At 41.9% G+C, this 25,835-nt stretch overlaps 1 protein-coding gene across 1 annotated transcript in view; it reads right to left on the bottom strand.

Annotated features, from left to right (window-relative positions):
• The window catches only part of SNTG2 (syntrophin gamma 2), a 503,218-nt gene that overhangs the window by 105,189 nt on the left and 372,194 nt on the right, over positions 1 to 25,835 (bottom strand). The window contains exon 21 of the mRNA XM_075595051.1: positions 4,547 to 4,639. Within this exon, the coding sequence (XP_075451166.1) occupies positions 4,547 to 4,639 (93 nt within the window). The remainder of the gene's footprint in view (positions 1 to 4,546; positions 4,640 to 25,835) is intronic.

Below are 25,835 nucleotides of genomic sequence, written 5' to 3'. Positions count from 1 at the left end.
TCTTAACAATATGACCTAGAGCTATAGCTGCTGTGTATCCTTGGGGCAGTATTTTACACTGTTCATTTAACCCTAAGGCAACATAGGTGCATTATCTTATCAAGATTTAAATGACACTCTAAATGTGCAATCAACCCACCATTAGCAGTGTCATTTCAATACTATTGCACCAATGCACTACAAGTATATAATTGGCATTCCATATAAGAATAGTATTTATAATCCCTCAATCTAGCTTTCCCCCAGGCTTCCCTAATTAAGGTGGCTGGGGGCTAGTGTACTCAAGCAACACTTCAATAATGGCTACCTACCTGGGGACTATCATATCCCTTAGGTAATTAAGCGTAGCGATACAGAGTTTAATCCTATTTGAATCCCCTTTGTTTTACTATGTTTACACCATCATCTCAACACAGTGTAAGAGTGCTCTACTGGGGTTCTTTCCTCCATTGTTTATCACTGCCAATAAAGAATAAATAATTTGGAACTGCAAGAAACCTGTGTTGGACCAATTCATTGGGAACTCAATACAAAGAATCTGTGTTTTCACACTTTGTGGGATGTTTATTTCAACATATAGTGCAATACATTCCCACACATAGGTGCAAAATTTGATACATCCCATGTCATGTAACTAGCCCCTAATGCCTCCTTTTGAATATCTGCTAATTGCAAACACCTATTCTCTCCTAGACCCTCTACAATCTGGCTTCCGCACTGCTCACTCCACCGAAACAGCCCTCACTAAAATAACTGACGACCTCCATGCTGCCAAAGACAGAGGTCATTACACTCTGCTCATATTACTCGACCTCTCTGCAGCATTTGACACCGTGGACCACCCTTTTCTCCTCCACATTCTCCATACTCTAGGTATTCGGAACAAAGCTCTATCCTGGATCTCATCCTACCTCTCCCATCGTACTTTTAGTGTCTCTTCTGCTAACACCTCCTCCTCCTCTATTGATCTCTCTGTGGGGGTACCCCAGGGCTCTGTCCTGGGACCTCTTCTCTTTTCTCTGTACACACTCTCTCTAGGTGACCTAATAACATCTTTTGGGTTTAATTAACACCTCTATGCCGACGACACACAAATATACTTTTCAACACCTGACCTTACACCTGCTGTACAAACCAAAGTTTCTGAATGTCTCTCTGCTATATCATCCTGGATGGCTCTCCGACGCCTTAAACTCAACATGGCTAAAACAGAGCTCCTCATAATTCCTCCCAAACCTGGCCCTACTACCTCCTTCCACATTACTGTTGGAACTACAATCATTCACCCAGTAGCCCAAGCACGCTGCCTAGGGGTCACATTCGACTCCTCTCTCACATTCGCCCCTCACATTCAAAACATTTCTAAAACTTGTCGCTTTTTCCTCCGCAATATAACTAAGATACGCCCTTTCCTCTGTTTTTCGACTGCTAAAACTCTGACTCAGGCCCTCATTCTCTCCCGTCTTGATTACTGTAACCTCCTGCTGTCCGGCCTTCCTGCCTCTCACCTGTCTCCCCTACAATCTATCCTAAATGCTGCTGCCAGAATCACTCTACTCTTTCCTAGATCTGTCTCAGCATCTCCCCTCATGAAATCCCTCTCCTGGCTTCCGATCAAATCCCGCATCTCACACTCCATTCTTCTCCTCACTTTTAAAGCTTTACATTCTTCTGCCCCTCCTTACATCTCATCCCTAATTTCTCGGTATGCACCATCCAGACTCTTGCGTTCTTCTCAAGGATGTCTTCTTCTACCCCCTTTGTATCTAAAGCCCTCTCCCGCCTTAAACCTTTTTCACTGACTGCCCCACACCTCTGGAATGCCCTTCCCCTCAGTACCCGACTAGCACCCTCTCTATCCACCTTTAAGACCCACCTTAAGACACACTTGCTTAAAGAAGCATACTGCTGCGGCCAAGTTTATTCGAGCATTTGCCCGTTCTTGGCCGCAGCAGTATCCTGGCGCGCGCCGGAGGGTGACGGGCGCGCACCGAAGCAGCGGAAGAGCGCCCTCCGATCGGGGCGCTCTCCCTACCGCTGCCGGGTCCGCGGGGTCCCCCGGAACCCCCTGCCGCCGTCCCGCGATCGCGGGACACCAGGGCTCCCGTGCAGGGACGCGCGTGCAGGGGGCGCAGGCTCCCGATGACGCGTGACCGCGCGTCGGTGACGCGCGGCACGCCGAGGGGTGGCCACTAGCAAGCTGGGAAATCTCCCGGCTTGCGGAACCGACCACACTTTAATAAAGTGTGTCGGTAGTGTATGAATAGCACTGTGGATATTCTGAACACATGATACATAATGCTTGGCCCCCTGCAGACGCACTTACCAGAACTCCCTCCTACTGTCTCTGTACGTTCTCCCTACCTACCAATTAGACTGTAAGCTTCTCGGGGCAGGGACTCCTCTTCCGAAATTTTACTTTTATGTCTAAAGCACTTATTCCCATGATCTGTTATTTATATTATCTGTTATTTATTTGATTACCACATGTATTACTACTGTGAAGCGCTATGTACACTAATGGCGCTATATAAATAAAGACATACAATACAATACAATTGGGGCATTTAAAGTTCGAGGGCATAATACAAATCTTTGGATCAGTTAAGAACTGTACATAAATTATATTGGTACAAAAAAATCTGTTTCTGTTTTTGTATGTATGTATGTCTTTATTTATATAGCGCCATTAATGTACGTAGCGCTTCACAGTAGTAATACACTTGACAATCATATAAATAATAAATCATGGGAATAAGTGTTTCCGACATAAAAATAACATTGATGAAGAGGAGTCCCTGCTCCGATGAGCTTACAATCTAATTGGTAAGGAGAACGTACAGAGACAGTAGGAGGGCATTCTGGTAAGTGCATCTGTAGGGTGCCAAGCTTTATGTATCGTGTATAGAATTTGCCACGGTATATGCTCATATGCTTCTTTAGGCAAGTGGGTCTTAAGGTGGGTCTTAAAGGTGGATAGAGATGGTGCTAGTTTGGTATTGAGGGGAAGGGCATTCGAGAGGTGTGGGGCAGTCAGTGAGAAAGGTTTAAGGCGGGAGAGGGCTTTAGATACAAAGGGGGTATAGAGAAGACATCCTTCAGCAGAATGCAAGAGTCGGGATGGTGCATAGCGAGAAATAAGGGGGAGCAGAAGAGTGTAACGCTTTAAAAGTGAGGAGGAGAATTGAGTGCGAGATGCGGGATTTGATTGGAATCCAGTACAGTGATTTCAGTAGGGGAGACGCTGAGATAGATCTAGGAAAGAGTAGCGTGATTCGGCAGCAGTGTTAAGGATAGATTGTAGGGGAGACAGGTGAGAGGCAGGTAGGCCGGACAGCAGGAGGTTACAGTAATCGAGACGGGAGAGAATGAGGGCCTGTGTCCGAGTTTTAGCAGTCGAGTAACAGAGGAAAGTGTGTATTTTTGTAATATTGCAGAGGAAAAAGCGACAGGTTTTAGATACATTTTGAATGTGAGGGGAGAATGTGAGAGAGGAGTCGAGTGTGACCCCTAAGCATCGTGCTTGGGCAACTGGTTAAATGATGGTACTTCCAACAGTAATGTGAAAGGAGGTAGTAGGGCTAGGTTTGGGAGGAAGTATAAGGAGCTCTGTTTTTGTCATGTTAAATTTAACTTGGCGGAGGGCCATCCAGGATGATATTGTAGAGTGACAGTCAGAAACTTGGTCTATACAGCAGGTGTAAGGTCTGGGGTTGAAAGTAAAATTGTGTGTCGTCAGCATAGAGGTGATATTTAAACCCAAGAGATGTTATTAGGTCACCTAGCTAAAGTGTGTACGGAGAAAAGAGAAGAGATCCCAGGACAGAGCACTGGGGTACCCCCACAGAGAGATCGATAGAGGAGGAGGTGTTAGCAACAGAGATACTGAAAGTACGATGGGAAAGATAGGAAGAGATCAAGGATAGAGCTTTGTTACAAATACCAAGAGCATGGAAATGTGAAGGAGAAGAGGGTGGTCCACGGTGTCAAATGCAGCAGAGAGGTCAAGTAGTATGAGCACAGTGTAATGACCTCTATCTTTGGCAGCATGGAGGTCATTAGTTATTTTAGTGAGGGCTGTTTCAGTTGAGTGAGCAGTGCAGAAGCCAGATTGTAGAGGGTCTAGGAGAGAATAGGTGTTGAGAAAATGGAGCAAACGAGAGAATACAAGACGTTCAAGGAGTTTGGAGGCAAAATGTTTTTTTTAAAGTTATCCTACATTTTACTAGAGAAATACAAAATGTTTCATGTAGTTCATGAACCAATTATCCTTTTCTTTTGCAAAAAGTTTCACAAAAATTGCAAAAAAGCAATCACCAAGTATTAAAAAAGATCACTGTGCAGGTCACATGACCCTTCATGTACTTAAACTGTACAGCTATTTTCGCAAATGTGGCAACATTTACAACATGTTAATCAATTTGAACATTTGTGAATATTTTCTGAAAATATATTTGAATATCTTTATAATTTACATTATTGTTTTGCATCAAAATGCAGGAAGCATTCAATCAATATATTTTCTAATTTATGCTTCCTCTCTCACCTTTGATTTGCTGTCAAAACAGGTAAATCCCGATATAAAATCCATGGCAAAACACACAACCTCCCCTTGACTATTGCACATATATGTCTTAGACTGAAAAGAAAAGAAGACAGAGAAAATGATTAATTCTTTGCTAAATGTCTTATTGCATAGTACAGTGAAAAGATAATAGGACGTGCCCATCAGTGTCCGGGCTTTATTATTTTTTATTGTTCAAACTGAACTGAATGACTTCTTGTGAATTTATATAGTTAAATTATACATTTTGATATTTATGATAATTGTTGAATATATCACTCCTCTTATAGAACATTTGCAGTTTTAGCAAAGATTATGCTCATATTAAATACACGCTTCCCTGTCTACATCTAGAGAACTTCCATCTACTGTTAACCCTGATTGGCACAGTCTTTAATATTAATCATAAATTAGACAAGCACAGGCGGGTCATACAGAACTTTGTTTTGTTACCTATTCTCTCTCTCCCATACAAAAAAAGGATTAGCTCACAATTGGCAAGTTCAAGCGTCATAAGTAATGTATAAAGATACTTCACCAAAATCCAAAGACCAGGGAAGGAGACAGCACTGGCAGAAGGTGAATGTTTTTAATGTAATACCTATTCCCAGTGCTGTGTCTCCTTCCCAGTTCTTTGGACAATGTTTTGGAGAGCCATGCCTCACTTCGTCTGGTATTGTGCAACAATGAGGTCATGTTCCTTATATAGTATTCCTCCCTCAGCTCCTCAAATTAGGGGTGCACCCAAAAGTTTAGCACAAAACTTTAACCCTATGGCTTTTTATACAGGTAACTAACCCAAGCAGAGCTCTTATAAAACCATTCTGCATTATTCCTATCCCTCTATCAAAATAAGCCATTTTCCAATCACATGATAAAATATTTTCATATGGTATTATAAATCAACAAAAATACACATCATAATAGAGAGCATCAGCATAAAATCATTGCATTAAAAATAAATCCATTCTCCTTTAATGGCACATATAAAAATACAAAAAATATCAAAGATACATTCACAGGTTAAAGGGATCATTAAGAAAGAGCAACTTTGGCCTTACTTGACTATCCCTCCATGAATCTCCGGTAGTATCAGCAGAATCCCAGGAAAGAACGTAGTTCCATCACGCTATCACTTTGGCCAGTACACTACTGCTTCCACCTTGGCCATGTCGGTGGCCACTCCTTCCGCAGATACAATATGGCCCACCGAGGTGACTGAGGTGCGGCAGAATCTGCATTTGTCAAGGGACAACTTCAGACCTTCCTTCTGTAATCTGTCTAAGACCTTCAGGAGGTATGTTTCATGTTCATCTAGTGTCCGTCCAAAGACGATGATATCGTCTAGATAGACCATACATTCTTGGGGGTTCATGTCTCCGATGGTCTTTTCCATCAATCTCTGGAAAGGTGCGGGTTCCCCACAGATGCCTTGGGGCATCCGGGTGAACTGATAAAACCTAAGGGGCAGACAAACACTGTCTTCTCCTGGTTATAGGGGCTCATGGAGACCCATACCACAGGTCCAGTACACTGAACCACTGACTGTCGGAAAAGGCACTGAGGATCTCTTCAATCCGAGGTAAGGTGTATTGATCCAGAATGTGCGACGATTCAATGAAAAGGTTACCAATCAGGCACTAAATAGTTATTGGTACAGGGGGTGGGTGAAGCTTGTAGTTAGCAGGTAATGAAAGGGTTAACCCTTGTGCTACCCTCATGCAAGGCCCCTGGCGTAATTACCACCTTCACCCACCCCCTGTATCAACAACAGGAATGGGTAAAACTGCTATTAACCAAATATGGCTAGTAGCACGTTTACCTTGAAAAACTAAATATAGTGCAAGACAATAAATACAACCCCCTCCCCCCCAACACCAACACATACAGTACAGTAATGGGAAAATTTACTATTATCCAGATATGGATAATAGTGCATATATCCATTAAAAATAAAACATTACCCAGCTAGCATAAAGTAAATAAAACTTGCACTTACAGCCAGGATGAAGGCTGCCCTTATCTTCCTCACCATCCTTGTCCTCCGTGGGTGGCAACATAACAATAAAAAACACAAACTAATGGCCACGAACCCCTTAATTAAGGGGTTAACCCCCCTTCCTGCTACCCACCCGGGAGGCTTAACCACCCTTCGCAGGGCAACTACTCCTACCATCTACCCATTGATTGGCACAGTAGTACATCATGCCCATATAATATGGTCATTATTTGCCACTATGACAGTCAATGGGCAACCTAAAAATGAAACAATCACCAAAAATACAAAATTCAATCTAACCAATCACCAAAAGAAACACAACAATTAAATAAACCAAAGACCAAAAATAAACAACAATAAGAAAAGCAAACACAAAAAAAACATAATTCCTAAAACCAAACACCAAAAAAATATAATTAAAAAACCAAACAACTCCAAAACACAATATTTAAAACAAGCAAACACAAAAAACACAAATTTAAAAAACAAACACCAAAAATAAACAAGAATTTAAAAAAATCAACAAAAAAACACAATAATGAAACAAAACAACCAACTAAAAGACATATAAAAGAAATAAAAACAAGCATTTGCAAAAGAAGGCACTGCTTGTCACTGTATTTATCTATAGCCCTAATAGGGAATAGATAAACACATTGGCAGTCAATGAGCAAGCAAAAAATAAAAAATACAAACAAAATTCCTGAAAAATAAAAATGACATACATTCAATGTTTTTCTTAACTTTAGATCTCTTCACCCTACGATTCCCGATGTATCAGGAATCTCGATCTGCGACACAATGCTTCTAAACTTCAGGTAAGTTCTGTTCTTCTTTCTTCTGTCTTGTCTTTTTTTTGCTTTGTAATCCATTCCATAGGCTGATGTTGTTCCGTCATCTTCTTGAGGTCAAATGAGACAGGACAGACCTTATATAAGGCCTGTGATGTCACATTTAACTGTCAAATGATACACCACCAATCCAATTGGATGGTGTACCATGTGACAGAACCTCTTCTTTTTTTTAAAGGATGTGACATCATGTAAAGGGAGGGAAGCCAGCCAATTAGGAAGCCAATCAATAGGAATTATAGTGCATATCACTTAGAAAAAAAACAAGTTGTTCGATGCTTTAAAAAACTCAGATTTTTTTTTAGTGAATACCGTTTATACCAACATATTTTATAGCGCGATAAAACAATGCAAAGTCTATCGGCAATGCACTGATTTTATCGAAGCTTAGTGAATAGACCTCTATGGGGCCTATGCAGAGAGCTGCGAGAAGCCCAATCTCGCCAGTTTTTAGCCAAATATGCCTACACTGGCGACACACTTTATTCGAGCTCGGCTAGTCCCACGAATTCGGGTATACCCGGGTGTATTGAGGTTTGTGACTGTTTTCTGCCCGAGTGCATTGAGGTATTTTCCAGGCAGGGATTGAAGCATTTTATTCCCGCTGGCTGCAATACTGCACAGTATATATATATATATATATACTGCATTACAATTCATGAATTTATGCCATCTGGTAGACACGCGAAGCATTGCAGCCTATTAAATCCTAATCATTATCATTTAACAGATCAGCCGCTCGTCAGCCAGGCATGAACCCAGGCTGTGAAGGCAAACGCAACGGGGCTTGTCAGAAGTGAGGAGCGGCGCATTCCAGGTATCTGCCAGGTACATACTGGGTATTTGCTCGAATAAAGTGTGTCGGTGCAGTATAGCAATTTAGTAAATGGCGAGAAACTGGCGAGATGAGTAAAAACCGCAAGTTTTATATTTTTGTTTTAAAAACTCGCCGCGCGGGTGGCGAGAAGCAATATCTCGCCAGTTTTAAAATCCGCAGTATGCAGGAAGCCCCGATCACCATCTCGCCGCTGATCGCACCATTAAAATGGAGAGATGTTCTCCAAATAGCTCCGCCAACAAAAGTTGGCAAGAAGCTGGAGCTGAGCGGCGAGAGGGGACATAAAAAAAAAATCATCCCTTTTCCTGGCTCGGATTGATGCCGGGGGGCTCCAGAGCTGATACCCAGGAATATCAGCACCGAAGGCCCCCAGCATGCATCCGAGGCAGGAAAAATGCATGTACAGCCCACTTCATTACCTTAGCGGCTAACCGCTAAGGCAATGAAGGGGTTAACCCTCCGTGCCAGCTTTATTGTGGGTAGCGGGTGTGGGTGAAGGGGGTATTTGGCCCTTGGTGTGAGTTTAGGGCTTGCGGGGGGTTGCGGGTGCACTTAACCCCTTCAGGACCGTAGCAGTTAATACCGCTACGGTCATGAAGGGGTTAACCCATCCTGCTACCCCCCCCGCAAGCCCTAAACAACCACCGTTGGGGCTAATACCCCCTTCACCCACCCCCACTACCCACAATGAAAAATAATCACACACAGCAGCCCCAAACTAAATAAATAAATGTAAAAGAATAAATAAATAAATGAATATAAATATATATATATATATATATATATATATATATATATATATATATCTAACATACACAGAGGGATGAATACCGCGTCACTTCCAAAAAATAATGCAATGTCAAATAAACCTACCTAAATCAGAAAAATATAACTGATATAGTTGTAGCAGAAATAAAGTATAAGCTGTAGGTGGTGCTAGAGGAAAAATATAGATATGTAAACACAAAAGAAAAAGAAACCTCTAAAGTAGCACTCAGACAAATATTTGCAAAAATAAGAAGGGTACTTTAATTAAATCCAAAAAATAACAGAAATACAAACAACTAACTGGTGAGCCTGCCTGACTAGAAATTAATTAGTGGACACAAGAAACAAAATAAAATATTAATGAAAAACACAGTATAATAAACCCAGAAAAATGAAAATTGATGCCCTAAAGAAACCTTGCTCACTGAGGGAAAAGGTTATTTCCCGCAATGAAGCAATACAGACCGGCCGGTCACCAGAAATGTTAATGGCTGAAAGACATCATAGGTCAAAAGTGCTAAACTGAGAAAATATACACAGAAAAAATATAAGTGCTGTACTGATAGCAGTGAAAATGTCAATAACACAAGGATGAACCTAATGCAATTCAAGTAGTATTAGAACAAGGAATACATATAGAGTAGTTCATTTAGTGACCCAAATACATAAATATAAGCAAATGGGAAAACAAAGGGAGGGATGGATAAACAGAAATACTCAGCTCCTTGGAAATGAGATACTGCAGACATCAATCAGCACAGCACAGTCCACAAATAGAGTCCAGGCATGTTGGACATTGTTGATAGTCCAAAATAAGACAAAAGTCAGGCAGGGTCAGCAGCAGCAAAAGTTAAAATTAGCCCACTAACGCGTTTCGCCCACAAAGGCTTCCTCACGAGTGGTGCTAAGGCTATGTGACAGGAGCATTTAAATAGGTAGCAGATAATCACGAAATTCGCGCCAAAATATCATATTTTGCAGATTCTATTAATTCCCTCAATGATTGGTGCTAACATGGAGTCTCTCTACGATCAGCAGCTGTGTATAGTCCCGCGAGAATTGTGTATAAGGCACCACACATGCGCATTAGCAAAGTAACTGTTGCGCCCGCCATCTTGGTTGTGGTTTTTCTTATTTTGCCCTTAGTGACGTCACAATCTCGTAGCGAGCGCATGAGAATTATCCCAGGCTTCTCGCATATGCGCAATTGATATTGCGGGTTGTGGCGGCCATCTTTGATAGTGTAAATTGCCCTCAAATGAATTCTGATCATGATCGGTCAGTGTTGGCAAAGACATATCCTCGCGCATGGGCAGTAGAAGTTAAAGTGCCCAGACATACAGTAATTCACAGCAATCAGTAGATCCTATTTGTAGAGATAGACACAGCATCCTTAATTGCATCGTAGGTCCATGAGATCCTAACGTAATAGTCACCCAGTACGGCAGATTTGGGTACATATATATGGGGAATTTCATCCTGGAAAATATCCCCTATAGCCGAAGGATATTTTTTGTGGGTAGATTTTTATACAAGTAAGGAGAGTAGTGCCATATTGAGACAGTGGTATGGCATTCCAGACAGGAACAGGGTATAACCAGCAAAAGTATAAAATATAGTCTGATCTATGATAATAGAGGAAAAGAGACAAAAATTAAGGCAAATCTTCCAAAACATCTCATAACCTAATTAGACAAAATCATTAACACTGCAGTTGGGAAACTTTCTGGGAACTTTTGGGAAACTGTGTTTTTCATTAATATTTTATTTTGTTTCTTGTGTCCACTAATTAATTTCTAGTCAGGCAGGCTCACCAGTTAGTTGTTTGTATTTCTGTTATTTTTTGTATTTAATTAAAGTACCCTTTTTATTTTTACAAATATTTGTCTGAGTGCTACTTTAGAGGTTTCTTTTTCTTTTGTGTTTACATATATATATATATATATATATATATATATATATATATATATATATAAATATATATATATATAATAACAACAACACCTATAACCCCTAACATACACATATATGCACATCAATGATACTATAGACCGGCGGGGGCCCTCGGGTGTTACCCGCAGGCCTGCAGTACCAATTATGTGCCCCCCCCAAATTAATGAATAAACACATACATACTTTTAAAGAAATAACCCCCCCCCTAACACATAGAAGTATAGTTATGGCCACAATTACTATTATCCACAAAGGGATAATAGTGAATGTGCCCATTTTAAATACATTAACAGCAATAAATACATTAAATACATATAGCACTCACCCATGTCCGGCTTCAACAAGCCATCCTCATCTTCATCCTTCCCATGCCCCCTCCGCTGCTGCAAAACAGACACAACAATGAAAACATCCAAAGTAATGTCCCCTAACCCCTTAATCACCATAGCGGTTATTAACCGCTACAGTCATTAAGGGGTAAACCCACCCTCACTCACCACTCGGGATGCCTACATACCCTTCCACAGTAACCCCCCAGCCCGTGAGGCCTAACCACCCTCACCCACTACCCACAAGGGAGGCCTACCCACATACCGTTGGGGAACACCCCCCACCCCCCCAACACCTACAGTACAATAATGTGCAGAATAACTATTATCCAGATAGGGATAATATATTATTTGGCTATTATTAAAAACATTAACTAGCATATTCAAATAAATTAACTACTACTGACCTTATCAACAAGAAGTCTCATTCGCCAGCAACATCCTTGTCTTACCCACAAAAAACATAGCCAATACAATGGCAAAACATTGCAATTACAGTACATTTAGATATCAATTAACCCCTTAAATACCATATCGGATAATAACCGCAAAGGTAAGCCACGTTAAGCCACACTGGCCCGATACCCACCCTTCACCAATGAATTTGTACATTGGCTTCATCATGCAAATATATATATATATATATATATATATATTTATATATATATATATACATACATATATATATATATATATATATATATATATATATATATATATATATATATATATATACATATATATATATATATATATATATATATATATATATATATATATATATATATATATATACGGAGAGAGAGAGAGAGAGAGAGATAAATATATACACACACATGATGAACCAATATACAAATAAATGTAGAAGGGTTATCAGAAACATGTAGTACTCAAAATAACAGTTCTCCATTAATACACACTACAATACAAGTAATTTCCTTTCATAATCCTAACTGATATTACAATCAAAAAGATAAAATGCCAATCAAAAACCTCTAATCACAATCAACACATTGCATTAACATTGAATATATGATGCATACAATCTATGCACCATGTACATTCTGCTAATGAATGTTAATAATAACATTTCAATCCAAATACAGATAACTCCAAACAAATATACTATTGTAACCAATCCGGTAAACATAAATCAATTACCATTCAATAATGACATCCCTAAACAATTAACATTGCATCCCTAAACAATTTACATTCAATCCCTAACAATTAAACAATGAACTAATTCAAACCTGCAACTGAGCAATGTAGGCTGTGAAAATATATGAGTGCCAAGAAGCATAAAAAATTAACAACGAAGGCTACCCCTGACCTCTAAAACAAGATACAATAGCAACGATTACATCTATCTAATTTTTAAAGACTTTAAACACACATTTAAGCATACATGCATAGTCAAAATAATTAAAAACACAGCAAATCAAGCTTTTAAAACACTATCATTTCTAACCCTGTATGTATATATCTCTCTAGACATACATACATACATACAGTGGCAAGAAATTATATACCACAGATAATTAAATAAACATGTAAAGAACAGAATTAAAAAAAATTAACTAGTTCAATTAAATACATTTCTTTACTTCACTTACCATTACTTGCCCCCACCGACTCCCGTTGAACTGGTTACTCACGTACAAAACCACCAGGCACAGGAACACATAAAATAACAAACCATAAAAAAATAAACATTAAACTAAAAATCCAAATCAATCCACGGGTCCTCTACTTATCTGTATTCTTCTTTCTTCTATCTTCTTCCGGGGTCTTCTTCCCGTCTTCGGCCACGCCCTGGCCTTCTTCTTCTGTAGGAGGTCCTTCCTCCTCGGCGTCTGGCTTCAAAATGAGACGACATAGGCTTTTAAAGGCCTATGACGTCACATTTTCGTCATATGGTTCCCACGGCCCTGATTGGGCCGTGAAAACCATGTGTTTTGGCCGATAAAAAAAAACTGAGGACGTCACTTAAAGGCAATGAAAGCACAGCCAATCAGAATGGCTTTGCTTCAATTGCCTTTAAGATGACGTCATTAAAAGAAACATGGCTGTCCACACATGGTACGGTAGCCAATCAGAGCGTGGGAACTCCATCCCTACTCTGATTGGCTCTAGTACCATGTGACAGGCTTTCAATGACGTCACATCCTTTCTCCCCCAAGCCTCTGTCTCTGATGATGTGCATCGGTGATGCGCGGCACGCTGAGGGAGTGCGGCTAGCACGCCGGGGCATCCCCCGGCTTGCGGTGCTAGCCGTGCTCGAATTAAACATGTCGGTAGTGTAGGTGCGGGGATGAAGATGTGTGGTCCCACTTCTGTGGGGCACCACGGACCCGTAGTGAGCACTCGTGAGTTCCCCAGACCCCCGTGGGAACCACCCGAGGCCCTGCAGACACCTGTGGGTCTGACCCGGGTCTCCCAGACATCCTTGGGCCTACCGTGGGAACCCAATTGTGGACCACGGTGACCCAAGGAGACCACCTGGGGGCCATGGTGCTGGCGGGACACACCAGCAGGCCTCCAGAACCTGTTTGAAAAGGGCTGCTGGTACCCTGTAGGTCTGTCAGGTGCCCCGCCAGCCCACCGGGGACTCGCGTGGGGCTGCGTTATGAACCCTGTATGTCAAAGGATAAATCTTGTATTTATGGGGGGGCACAGGGGGTGGGTAATGTATTTATTAAATATAATGATGTTTATTGTGGGTCACTGTATTGTTTTTATTGTGGGTACTGGGGGTGGGGGGGTGTTCCCCAACGGTATGTGGGTAGGCCTCCCTTGTGGGTAGTGGGTGAGAGTGGTTAGGCCTCATGGGGTGGGGGTTAGTGTGGGAGGGAATGTAGGCATCCCGAGTGGTGGGTGAGGGTGGGTTAACCCCTTAATGACTGTAGCGGTTAATAAACGCTATGGTGATTAAGGGGTTAGGGGACATTACTTTGGATGTTTTCATTGTTGTGTCTGTTTTGCAGCAGCAGAGGGGCCATGGGCAGGATGAAGATGAGGATGGCCTTCATCGTGGCAACCGGTAATGGGTAAGTGCTATATGTATTTAATGTATTTATTCTTGTTTTTGTATTTTAAATACACAGGGGGTGTATGTTGTTTATTGCCATGTTTATTGGGGGCAATTGTCCCAAATAAACATGCTATTCTGCCTTAACCCTTCATTGCCTTAGCGGCTATACGCTATGGTAATGAAGCAGCATTTCTGTATTTTAATAATATTGTGCAGGAGCAGGGGGTCCCCTGAGCTTTGATTTGTGACTCAGAGACCCCCTGCTCACTGTACAATATTATTAAAAATACATTCATGCTGCTTCGTTACCGTAGCAGATAGCCGCTAAGGTAAGGAATGATTGTGTATTGATGTGTGTTTTATTTATACTGTAGATGTGCAGAGGGTCTCCGGAGCTGAAGCGCTTTGGTTTTAGGTCCGGGGCCCCCTGCTTCCTGAGATACAGGCCCCTTTAGGGGGTGCCGGTATCCCTCTGCTTTCTTTACATTCCGCGGTCACGTGATCGGGACCTTTTAATGCAGAGGGATACCAGCACCCCATAAAGGGGCCTGTATCTCGGGAAGCAGGGGGTCCCCGGACCTGAAACCAATGTGGTTCAGCTCCGGAGACCCCCTGCACATGTACACTATCAATAAAAATGGTTTTTAAATAATTTTTAATGTGCCGATGTTTGCGCAGAGAGAGCAGCGGATCTCTCTCTGCTGCAAACACATCTCGCCAGGGGACGGCTTCTCAGCAGTTTCTCGCCAGGCAGCCGTCTCGCCACCGCTTAATAGCCATTATTTCAAATGGTGGTGGCGCATTGATTCGCCAGGGATTCGGCCCTCCCTGCATACAGCGAGGTTAACACGTCAAACACCTGGCGAATTGAAACCCTGGCGAATGCATTTTTTCGGCCCTTTCTGCATAGGCCCCTATGAGTCATATGTTGACTAAATGGTTACATCCCAGATTTATCTGGTGAATTAGTCCTTTTATTATCTTGCATAACTTTACATTTGATCTCTGGGTCCATTGTTTCTATTTTGGGTTAATTACATTTTCCATGAAGGGGTTAAATGTGTGGTACTGTATTTAAGAAAGAATCATTGTGAGAGAATGAAATTCCACCAAAGAAGCCACTTTGGCGAAACGCGTTTTTGTTTTTTGGAAATTTGGAGCTTTCCATACTCTGCTCCTTTGGAAAGTGCCATGGCGAGTCTAAGGCTGCATTTATAGTAGGCATGCAGGTGCGGTGGCACGCATGGCGTCTTGCGCACCTGTCACTCGAGCGATGTGTGCACTTTAGATCGAGGTGCTGGGGACACATAGCAGAGGCGTCACCAGGCTGTTTTGCCTCATTGGCTGAATCGCTCACATGACACAGCCATCGCACGAAAAGTAACCAAAAAAAGCTGTTGCACTGTGTTTGCAGCTTGCGAATTCGCACGCACCATCGCGCTCACTTTAATCGCAACCTAAGACGATGAGGCGAACAAGTGTGTCTGCGCCGTAACTCGGCAGTAAAAGATATCACTGGAGAGGAAAGAGAATTTATATCTCTCTGGGGCATTCCCACACTACCACAGACTATCTGGAGGACAGCAATCATACATCACATGTGATTTTTGTATAGTATATTGTATAACCCTATGAGAACTGCTGTGTTCTGATACATTGTTTAGACTGTTACAGTAGCTCTCCAGGGAATAGAGCCTCTTGCATTGTTTAGATTAATGTTGTCCTCTTTTTATACAACAATACAAAAATAAAAATAAAATTAAATTTAAATATATACATATATTATTCTGAGATGAGGATATAGTTTTTAAGAAGAATACTAATTGTTCTATGTGGTACTATTTAAATGTTTAATATTTATGAAACTAACAATATGCATACTGTATAATATATTATATTAAGGGGCCTGGTGCAGCATAAGCTCATTAAAGCTTTACAATACTGTGACTAATAGCTTACAAAGTGCTTAGTGTTCAGCAATGGAAGTACATTTACAGCATAATAAAATCTGAGCTCTCAACTAGTTGTCAAATGAATCCAGAAAAAAAAAATTCTAAGAAGAACTGGCACACCAGTGGCCCCATTGAACTAGTAGCTACGTCATGGGCTTTTTGCTCATCTTCTAGTGGAGATTACATTCTAAGGCCTGGGACATAGTTGTTGTAACAGTGCGGAGGCGCTTGAGGCTCAGAGAAAGTGGTGCTTTCCCTGGCCTTACACAGCGCGCCGTCCGTGGGCGTGTCGGGGTCGGGTCTGGGGGTGGGCCAGTGACGTCATGGAGCTGGTTCGCCCTCATAGGGCGAACCACTCAAGTGACCGGCCCTGTGCTCCGGCAAGCAGGAAAATCTCAAGACTCGGTGAGACAGACGCTTCCGCATGCGTGCGGAAGCATGCGCGAGCCCCTGCTAAAGCCACTCTAACTGCGGCTGCAGGGGCTCAGTGCCGAGCAGCAGCGCGCCTCAGCACGGGTCAGTGCATAAGCGCTGACCATGCCCGAGGCCTAACCAAAGAGGAGGCTCTTCCTCTTGTATTAACATCATACAGATGCAGCAGCCGTTATTCGAACACTTCACGCAGTGTATACCTCGGAATACCGATTTCATGGCGCGTGATTTCTTCCAACAATACCGCCTTAAGACGCGAGTGCAGGAGAGTGCAGGAAATGGCATTTTAGTGTTCTGGTTTTTAAACACCTGAAATTGACACAGTAGCACAGTACTGTACACATTACAATTCTTTCATTTTATTGCATTTAATTGCACACAATCCATGAAACTTAAACAAAGCAACCGCGATAAACACGTGTGCTTGGAGCGATTGGCCTCGTTAATGCTGCGTGTATTACAACAGCGCACACGAAAACAGCTCTGTGATTTGTTCGAATAATGGCCGCTGCACCTGTAAATGACTCCATGATCATCTGTTCTCTCCTGAGGGGCAATCACATGAACGCAATGTGAAGGAGGGAATATGGTACTCCAGTGACAAGAACAGTGATGGACTGCAGTGGTCAATGCCCATATTTGTGTAGGACTTCTCTAGTACATATTTCTAAACAGAAGTCTCTCAATAGTAATACCAGCATTGTGCTGCTCTTGAAAACATTTTAAAGAGAAGTTCACATTCCCTTTGCTAAAACTGAAAAATATAAATCGTTTTCAGTTAGCTTGAAATTGATGTAACAACTTTACACTTTTAGTTATCTCAAAAAACTGCATGTCAGATTAAAACACTGGTCCTCTTGCTACTCCTTTACAATTAAGACAAGGCATTGTATATTCTAAAACCTGAACTAAAACATCATCTATACAGCTATTTTTCAAGTATTATTTGTTTACTACTATTTACAGGGTTTTATTAATTATTATTTTGTATAATAATTGTTATAGTTTATTTAACGTTGCAGTCCAATAATCATCTGCAGCCATTTAGTGAACACCCAAGCAGAATCTTCGCCAAACGATCACAGGAGAACGGATCGATTGGAAACTTAGGTAATTACTTATCATTGGGTGGATTGTATTGATGCACATATTAAAGGGAAAAAAATAATAATAATAAAAAAATAAAATGGCAGCTTTAAGAATGTGTGTTGCTTCCTGTGCAGTTTCTGTTTCTGTAAAATCATATTGAAAACCATGTCAAAGCACAGAGGATTTCACTACTTGATAACTGCATATTTTTAATACGAGGATATTTATAATATTAAAATATCAACACACTCAAACGTCATAAAACAAATAGGAATTTAAATGCTGCATGCTCAATATAGATAAAAACATAACTGACCCAAACTGTCAGTATTTCACAAAATGCAAAATGTTCAGCACACCTTCAGAACTATATAAAAAATGAAATGATTCTCTTTTTAGGTTATTTGCTGCAGTATGTTCCATGGGGATGTGAGATATTAAACAGATATAGTTTTTCCTTTATAGTTTCAGACTTTTGGTCCCTCACAGAATAAAATACTTTGTCAGGCGGCTGGTACATTTATCCCTTGAGAAATTCTGTTTGATTAGGACGTATAAACTAAGGACTGAATGTGCCTGTTTCAAGGTCTGGCAGTATTTTATCAAGTCTTCCTATATCTTATATTTATATACAGATTTATGTAGGAAGGGACATCTTTCCTCAAGATAATATAACATATCCCAGTAACACTCAAAATCCCACGTTACATCGACAGTGTTTGGAATAGTACAGAACAATATTTCTCAACAAGTCCCACCGGAGAGAACATGAAGCTCATTAGTTTGGAAGGAGTTGGGTCAGCATTGGCCCAGGATCCAGTGCTGTTAGGCAGGAGGGGGGCAGGGGCTGGTACCAAAACAGAAAGGGGTGGGCCCAAAAGCTCCCAAATAATCAAATGAAAAGGTTAATAGTTACAGTATGTTAATAAGCATACCAGAAGTTAAAGGGCTTCATTTTTTTTTAGTGAATTATGCTCTGTGTAGTTTCATAAATCTCCCCCATATTCATCGAGCTGTGTTAACTCACTCAAGCAGGCGTTAACTGCTGTTGACTTGAATGGGAGTTTGATGAATAACCCCATAGGATCCTTGAAAGGTTACTAATAGAACATGTATTTATTTGACTGACTTTGATATGCTATCTACAATAAAAATAATCTTTACTTATCCTTTTACATTCTCATTTAAAAAAATAATTCAAAGCAATTTCCATGTAGATTAGCTAAAGTGTGCTTTCTAATCACTGTACTGTATGTGAAAATCTAACCTACGATCAGATAATTATGCTTCTACATATAGATCTTTGATTTTACCTCCTCGCCAGATAAGTTTGATAGATTACTGTGCATGATAGGCTCAAGTAAACAAGATTTTATAGCACTTCTAAAAATAACTGTTTAGAGCCTACTTTGAAGCCAACAAAATTAATTCTGCCTGTCATATGTTGTGATGTGCTCAAGAAAGTTGCCATACTGTACATTCAAATGATCTGTCTCTTGACAAAATCAGTCTTTAAATTGTAATGATTCGATTGAGCAACCAATGCTATTTTAAGTAATGCTCATGATTTATTTGTAGGCATCTGAAATGCTTACATCTATAATGAGAAACTTTGCTTTTAAAATGTGGTTTCTAAGCTACAGTACCACTAAAAGTTTCTGATTATTTACTCAGAGAAACGGTATAATATTTTCCTTCAGATACAAACATTCATGGAATTGTTGAGAAGAAAAAGAAATACATTCAATTGAATAAATAATTGTAAGAAGAAGCTTTAGACCTTTATCCTATGTTTGATTTTCTAGCTCCTGCTCTTCGATATCTACGTTCTTCACTGTGAAATACATTTTTCTCCAGTAAGTCTCTAGAAAAGTCTGGGTTAGCAAGACTGGTTAGGCACAGAAATAATTTTTCAGGCTCTTAAAAGCCTGATCTATTTCTGGGAACCATTTAACCAAAACTGGAACTCTTGCTTTCGTGAGATCTGTTGAAGGAGTTGCAATTGTGGCCAGATCCCTATGGGCTCCCATTGGCCCTGTTGATTCCCCTTACTTCCCGTGCTGCTGGTGGTGGAGGCGCATGCGTGCAGGGGTATGCCGCTAGAGTGGCGGGCAGACCCGGCACAGTGCTGAGGAGCGTGGTGGCCGGTTGGGTTGGTAAGTGGGTCGCCAGGGGTCCATGGCGGCTCCCTTAGTTGGGCACCGCCATCTTGGTGATGCGCGTGTATGCGCAGTATGGATCGCGCATGCGCAGAACAGCTCCAAGGCATGGCGACCATTGCAGAGCTGCAAACATGCGCAGTAGCAAGCGCAAGCTGTTGCCAGGTCAAGAATAGCCCAGCAGGGAGCTACAGCCCCCAGAAGGCACAGGGGCTGCTAGTCAGGTGGCTAAGCTTTGTCAATTGTGCAGCCAGATTCCCCTGCTCGCAGACATTGATACATTTGGCGTGCTTGCAGCCACGCCAGTCAGAGCTGGGACACAGGGAGGTGAGGTTGTGTGTGCAGAGTGTCAGTGACCCCTGCACTAGACCAGAGATCCCCCAGCTAGGCCCTGATTCACCCATAAGCTTGTGGCTGCTGCAGGGACAGACCAATTAGATAGGGAAAGCGCGATCACGCGCGAAACGTGCGTCAGGTGACCAGAACCTGGTGACGTCACCGCATCCAAGATGGCGCCCCCGCGACTGTAGCTGCTGCCTCGAAACCGGGACACTTCTCCCCTGGCATTCTACTCCCCTTCTCCTCCACATATGACGGCGCTAAGGACGATAACAGCGCCCAGGAGCTAAGTAGTATATCTCACCAGTGTGCAAGACATTTATGTCTAGGGTAATAGGAGTGGACTGCAGTAGATGCTCTGCCTCCTTCCCCACACAGCTACTAGTGTGACAGTCTTACTACTATGCAGGATATTCACTTTACTGCTTTATAACAGGGGGGCTGAGTCTGGGGTAGTGCCCATTTACCATGAACAGCATTAGCTGTTCATGCACTGTGCACACTTCCTTATATGGAGACACAATATGATTAATGAGTCAGTGTGTTTTATGCCCCTACACCTATCAGGTATTAGTATTGATTGGGTCTGATTAGTGTTGTTCACCGGTTTCAAGCTAGATGACTATATATGTGACCTCTGCACCACACAAACGGTATTATACAGAGGCTATAACTGGATACGGTCCTTGAACCGTGCATCAAGGCGTCCACGAGAGCACACTTTGTGCTTGCCCTTTGCAGAGCTCTCACATCATTCAGCTACGCATCTCATAACTATATGTACATCCACACATTATTTTTTGTGTGGTTTAGTATTTAATTTTACCACTATTATCTTTTTTGCGTCGTTGTTGTTTTCACCCTGTTCTGGTATTTATTTTACACACCGTATAAGTGGTCTAGGGACATCACACAGATGTATACTATCTGACCTTTCGGCTTTGAGTTAATCACCCCTCCAGATTTAGCTTCAATGACCTACATCATGTCAGGTTCATTGATATTAGGATTTCCATAGGTGATATGGGCCTCCCATTCTGGAGCTACATACAGGGGATTATCTGAGCGAAGCAGTCCACATTAAGGTGGTGTAATATCATTATCTCCTTACGACTGAGGAAGATTGTGTTGGTTTGCCTATAAGGGGCTGGTCCTGGATTGTATATACCATGCCCCTCTATACAAATATGTTTTAACCTTCTCTTGTGATTAAAAGGTTTTTAAATATATACCCAATATTACAAATTACTGGCCTTTCTGAGTGCATTCAGGGAGGAATCTTTTTTCTGTCTGTTCACATATACCCTATCCTCTTTTGCACCAGTATTTGGCACGATTCACTAGTAACACTACTGTTTTCATTCTCGCTGATGCGGGAGCATCCCCCATCCCCTCCCTTCCCCTTCTCCCACTCCTGGACTTATCAATTAGATAGGGACCCTACCCCTGTAGTGCCAAGTGTGAAGAACACAGTCAGGACATGGTGGTGAACTGGCAATCCGGTGTTCTGGGACCAGATCACCCCACAGATAGAGACTCTCTTCATGGTGGGACCATCCAGCTGGATACCACCCCACGCAGAGTGGGAGGCTTCGCTGGAGTACCTGGGCAGGTACCTCACCAAGTGCACCAACAATAACACTTTCATTTACTGTGGGCAGTGTTGTTGCACACATTGGGTGGGTTGGCTCTTGTAGACACCAGTTACGTTGGATGCCCAGGAGCACCTCAGTACTTTGGGGGAATCCCATCAGGGTGTGGACACTGCGGTTGGAGGGCACTGTGGGGTTATGACCATGCGAGGCCTACCTGGTATGTGTTATAGTAGCTTAGTAGCACACTTACAGTAGTAGCCCTCATATCTCTGATAGGGTGGGGGAAACTGTGCTACAATTGGAGGTACTGCTCAATCAAATTCTCCATCATGTTTGTGCCCTCATGCCTGGGCCTTGAAAGTCTGAGAACCACCCAGACACGTGGTGGCCATAGGAATTGTTTCCACCCTCACACCCCCATGGGAGGTCCGGAACAAATTAAGACAACTCCCTGGCCTAGCCAACGCATGGGTTAGAGGTCAAGAATATGACTCCACATTCTATTGGAGCACCATACGTCTGACCGTGGGCCAAGAAATATGCATGGCAGATGCCCCTCGGGCTCTACATCTACCAGAGGCCCCGTCTGAGTGCTACGCACTCATACATCCTGAGTTACCAGTGCTTAGGGAATAATCCACCCGGGACTCTCCTCAGAGGTCCCCTCTCAGGCTGAAGTATCTGCCTTATCCCACCTCTCCGGGGGATGGAGGACGGGGATGGAGGACCCCAGCCTCGGGTAGACTTACCCATGCCCAGGGTAACATTCACCCCAAGTGCCATGCTAGAGGTATCCCACCCAGCTGACACTCTGCCACCACCAATTACCCTCAACTGGCATGAGAGAAGTCCTATACCAGATCCTATGTAGAACCCAGTGACTTGGAACGGCGCTAAAACAACAATTATAATGTGAAAAAAATATATATAAAGAAATTATAGGGTGTAGCTAAAATATTCTCAACCTTCACAGGGAATATGTACTGATTACCATTACAAGTAGTTAGGATCCAGGGTAGGAAGGGAGCGATGGCATCAGGAACACCCAAAATGAAAAAAAAATAGAATAATAATAGTGCAGCAAGTTAACCAAAAAATATTCAGCAATGAGAAACTTGGCTCTAATAGATTGCCTACTTACAACAAGTAAGGTAAAAAACAGCAAGTCGTAAGAGATGGTTCATGGGGACTCCAACTCTCAGTGACAGGTAGATGTAACAGCAGCAAACACTGGTAATGGACTAGGTGATGTGTTCGTGGAGATTTCAACTCGCAGTCAAATACGTGCAGCCAAATTCATGCAAAAACAGGGAGAAACCATAGTGTTGACCAGAAAAACACCAAACTTTATGGTTAAAAGCACATAAGACATGTAATCACAATATAGCATGAGATCAGGATCACGTAATGTTTTACTTGAGGCAGTAGGTCAGAACTCGAGATGTTACAACTGCAGTCCCTTCAGTATCCCTCCACGAGGGTGCCCCCTCGTCCGGTCGCTGGTGGAGAGCGTCTGACGTCACGTCCGGGCCTTGGACTGACGACTTCCGGCTGGAGCGGATGGAGGAAGGGACGGTAGGGTCGCAGTGTCGACGCTGTGCTTTCAGGGATGGAGCAGCTATCCAGACTGTGATTCAGCTGAGCTGCTACTCAGCTCATAGACTGGCATATAATTCTAAACACTTATAAATATAAAAGACAGAAATACAATGAGCGCAACCACACTGAAATTAGTAAATAGAATAATTACCACATGTAATGGAGGGTATATACCCTTACAGTCTAACTTTCCCTGACTCAGTCTGCAGCCAAAAGGTCTACCGCTCCACGGGCTGGTAACGAAAATTTCCAAAGAGAATGACCTAGGCGCAAATGGAGACAAGAAAAAACAAACATAGGGTAGTATGTTCTAACAAATAAACAGCCAGAAGGTATAATATGCACTCACAGCGTATAGGATAATATCAAGCCTTGTATCCACTCTGGGATCTGGAACAATTAAATGATGAGTCTGGAACAGCTGGTCATCCACAGCAATTGCAATCTCGAGCAAAGGTACCCATGCAGGAAGAGAGATAGAACACAGATAGCGTAACACAGTTTATTAAAATTATTAATAAAAATGACTATAAGTAAAAGACTCACATTCTGTGAGATATCATAAAACTTTTGAGAATTCTGAGCATCTCACACTCATTGGAAAAGGGTAGTAACACTATGCAGATTTCTTCAACAGTCCTTAGTCTGTAGATATGTAACCAATAGGGAAATGAGTCCAGGTTGTAAATAGCACACACACTTAGTGTCTCTACTGTTCCACACAGTCTCCTTGTGTGAGCTGTCTCTTTCCGTTCTTATCAACCTACATAGGTCTATCTCACTGCACCTAATGTGCGTATAGTACTCACGGTACTTAAAGGTAGGTGCTGTCCGGTTTCACATATAGAGAGTTCTTTCTGTTTTCCCACGAAGAGTTCTCATTCTTCCTCCGGTCACCCACGTCTCCTGGGGACGCTCCGTGCCACGTGACGACGTGGTGACGTCACTCCCTCTCGCGAGAGTTCGTCCGGTGGGCTGTGGGAGCGGGGCCTCAATCCTCTGCGCTGCTAGTCTTCCTGCAGGCAAATAGTGGGACAAACGGCCACCGGCACCTCTTGGCTGCTGTCTGCTGCTACTCCTGCTGAATACACTGTGTTCACTGTCTGTAAACCACGCCCTACGCGTTTCTCCGTTAGGCTTCGTCAGGGGCTGATTCTGCTCTCTGTCCCTCATCTAGGGTTATATACCCTCCTCCATTATGCAATTGGTTAATTAAAAAAATCAATTAATTAAAGAGTTTTTTCCATAATACATTGGCTCTATGGTTTTGATATATATAATGCATAGCTAAACAATTGATTACTTTTAGGTACCATTTATACTACTACCATACTGTGCAGCCTTTGATGATTAAATGGTGAATAACCAAGTATAAGCAAGAGCAAATTTAAATATGTAGTCACCCTCTAATATAATACATAATTGGTATATTGATCAACCTAAACAAAATAGACAAATAATACATATTGCATTGTATAATTATGCTTAATATACAGACACATTATATAGGTTCTAAACATTTATACCTCTATCTAATAGTTGCTTAGACACCATTCCATAAAGGATTTGATGACTAATCAATAGTGTGTATAGACTTGTTGTAAAGTGGGGGAATATACTATTTCTAACCTTCGTGTTGCAGAATTGTATCACGGCTACGTGTTACATAGCCGGTTAATGGTTTGGGGGTAGATTATATACTAATCTTTAGATTGTGGGGTATATGCCACTATTAACCCATTATAGACGTGGAGCTATAAACTCCACTGACTCTAGACCAATTATGGTAATGTGTAGTAGGATCTCATCCATGATATATCTCTCTTCCTGCATGGGTACCTTTGCTCGAGATTGCAATTGCTGTGGATGACCAGCTGTTCCAGACTCATCATTTAATTGTTCCAGATCCCAGAGTGGATACAAGGCTTGATATTATCCTATACGCTGTGAGTGCATATTATACCTTCTGGCGGTTTATTTGTTAGAACATACTACCCTATGTTTGTTTTTTCTTGTCTCCATTTGCGCCTAGGTCATTCTCTTTGGAACTTATAAATATAAATATATAATAATGTAAATATGTATAATAGATTTATAGGGAAAGGGGGCAGCATACTAGTGCATTAAAGGATGGAGTAATAAGTATTAGAGGAAAGGTGTAATTTCAAAATCTACATTGAGACCATTTGGCATTAGGGTATTAAGTCTATGTATCCAGTACATCTCCCTTTTGCTTAGATCCAAATCTCTATTGCGACCTCTCCAGTGTTGAGCTACATGCTCAATTGCAGTAAATTGTAAACCTTTAGTGCTGGAGTTGTGGAAATTTGCAAA

Source organism: Ascaphus truei, chromosome 4 (assembly GCF_040206685.1).
Source record: "Ascaphus truei isolate aAscTru1 chromosome 4, aAscTru1.hap1, whole genome shotgun sequence".
NCBI classification, from domain to species: Eukaryota; Metazoa; Chordata; class Amphibia; order Anura; family Ascaphidae; genus Ascaphus; species Ascaphus truei.
Note: the sequence above shows the minus strand (reverse complement) of the source record. Positions and strands in the feature narration are given on the sequence as shown.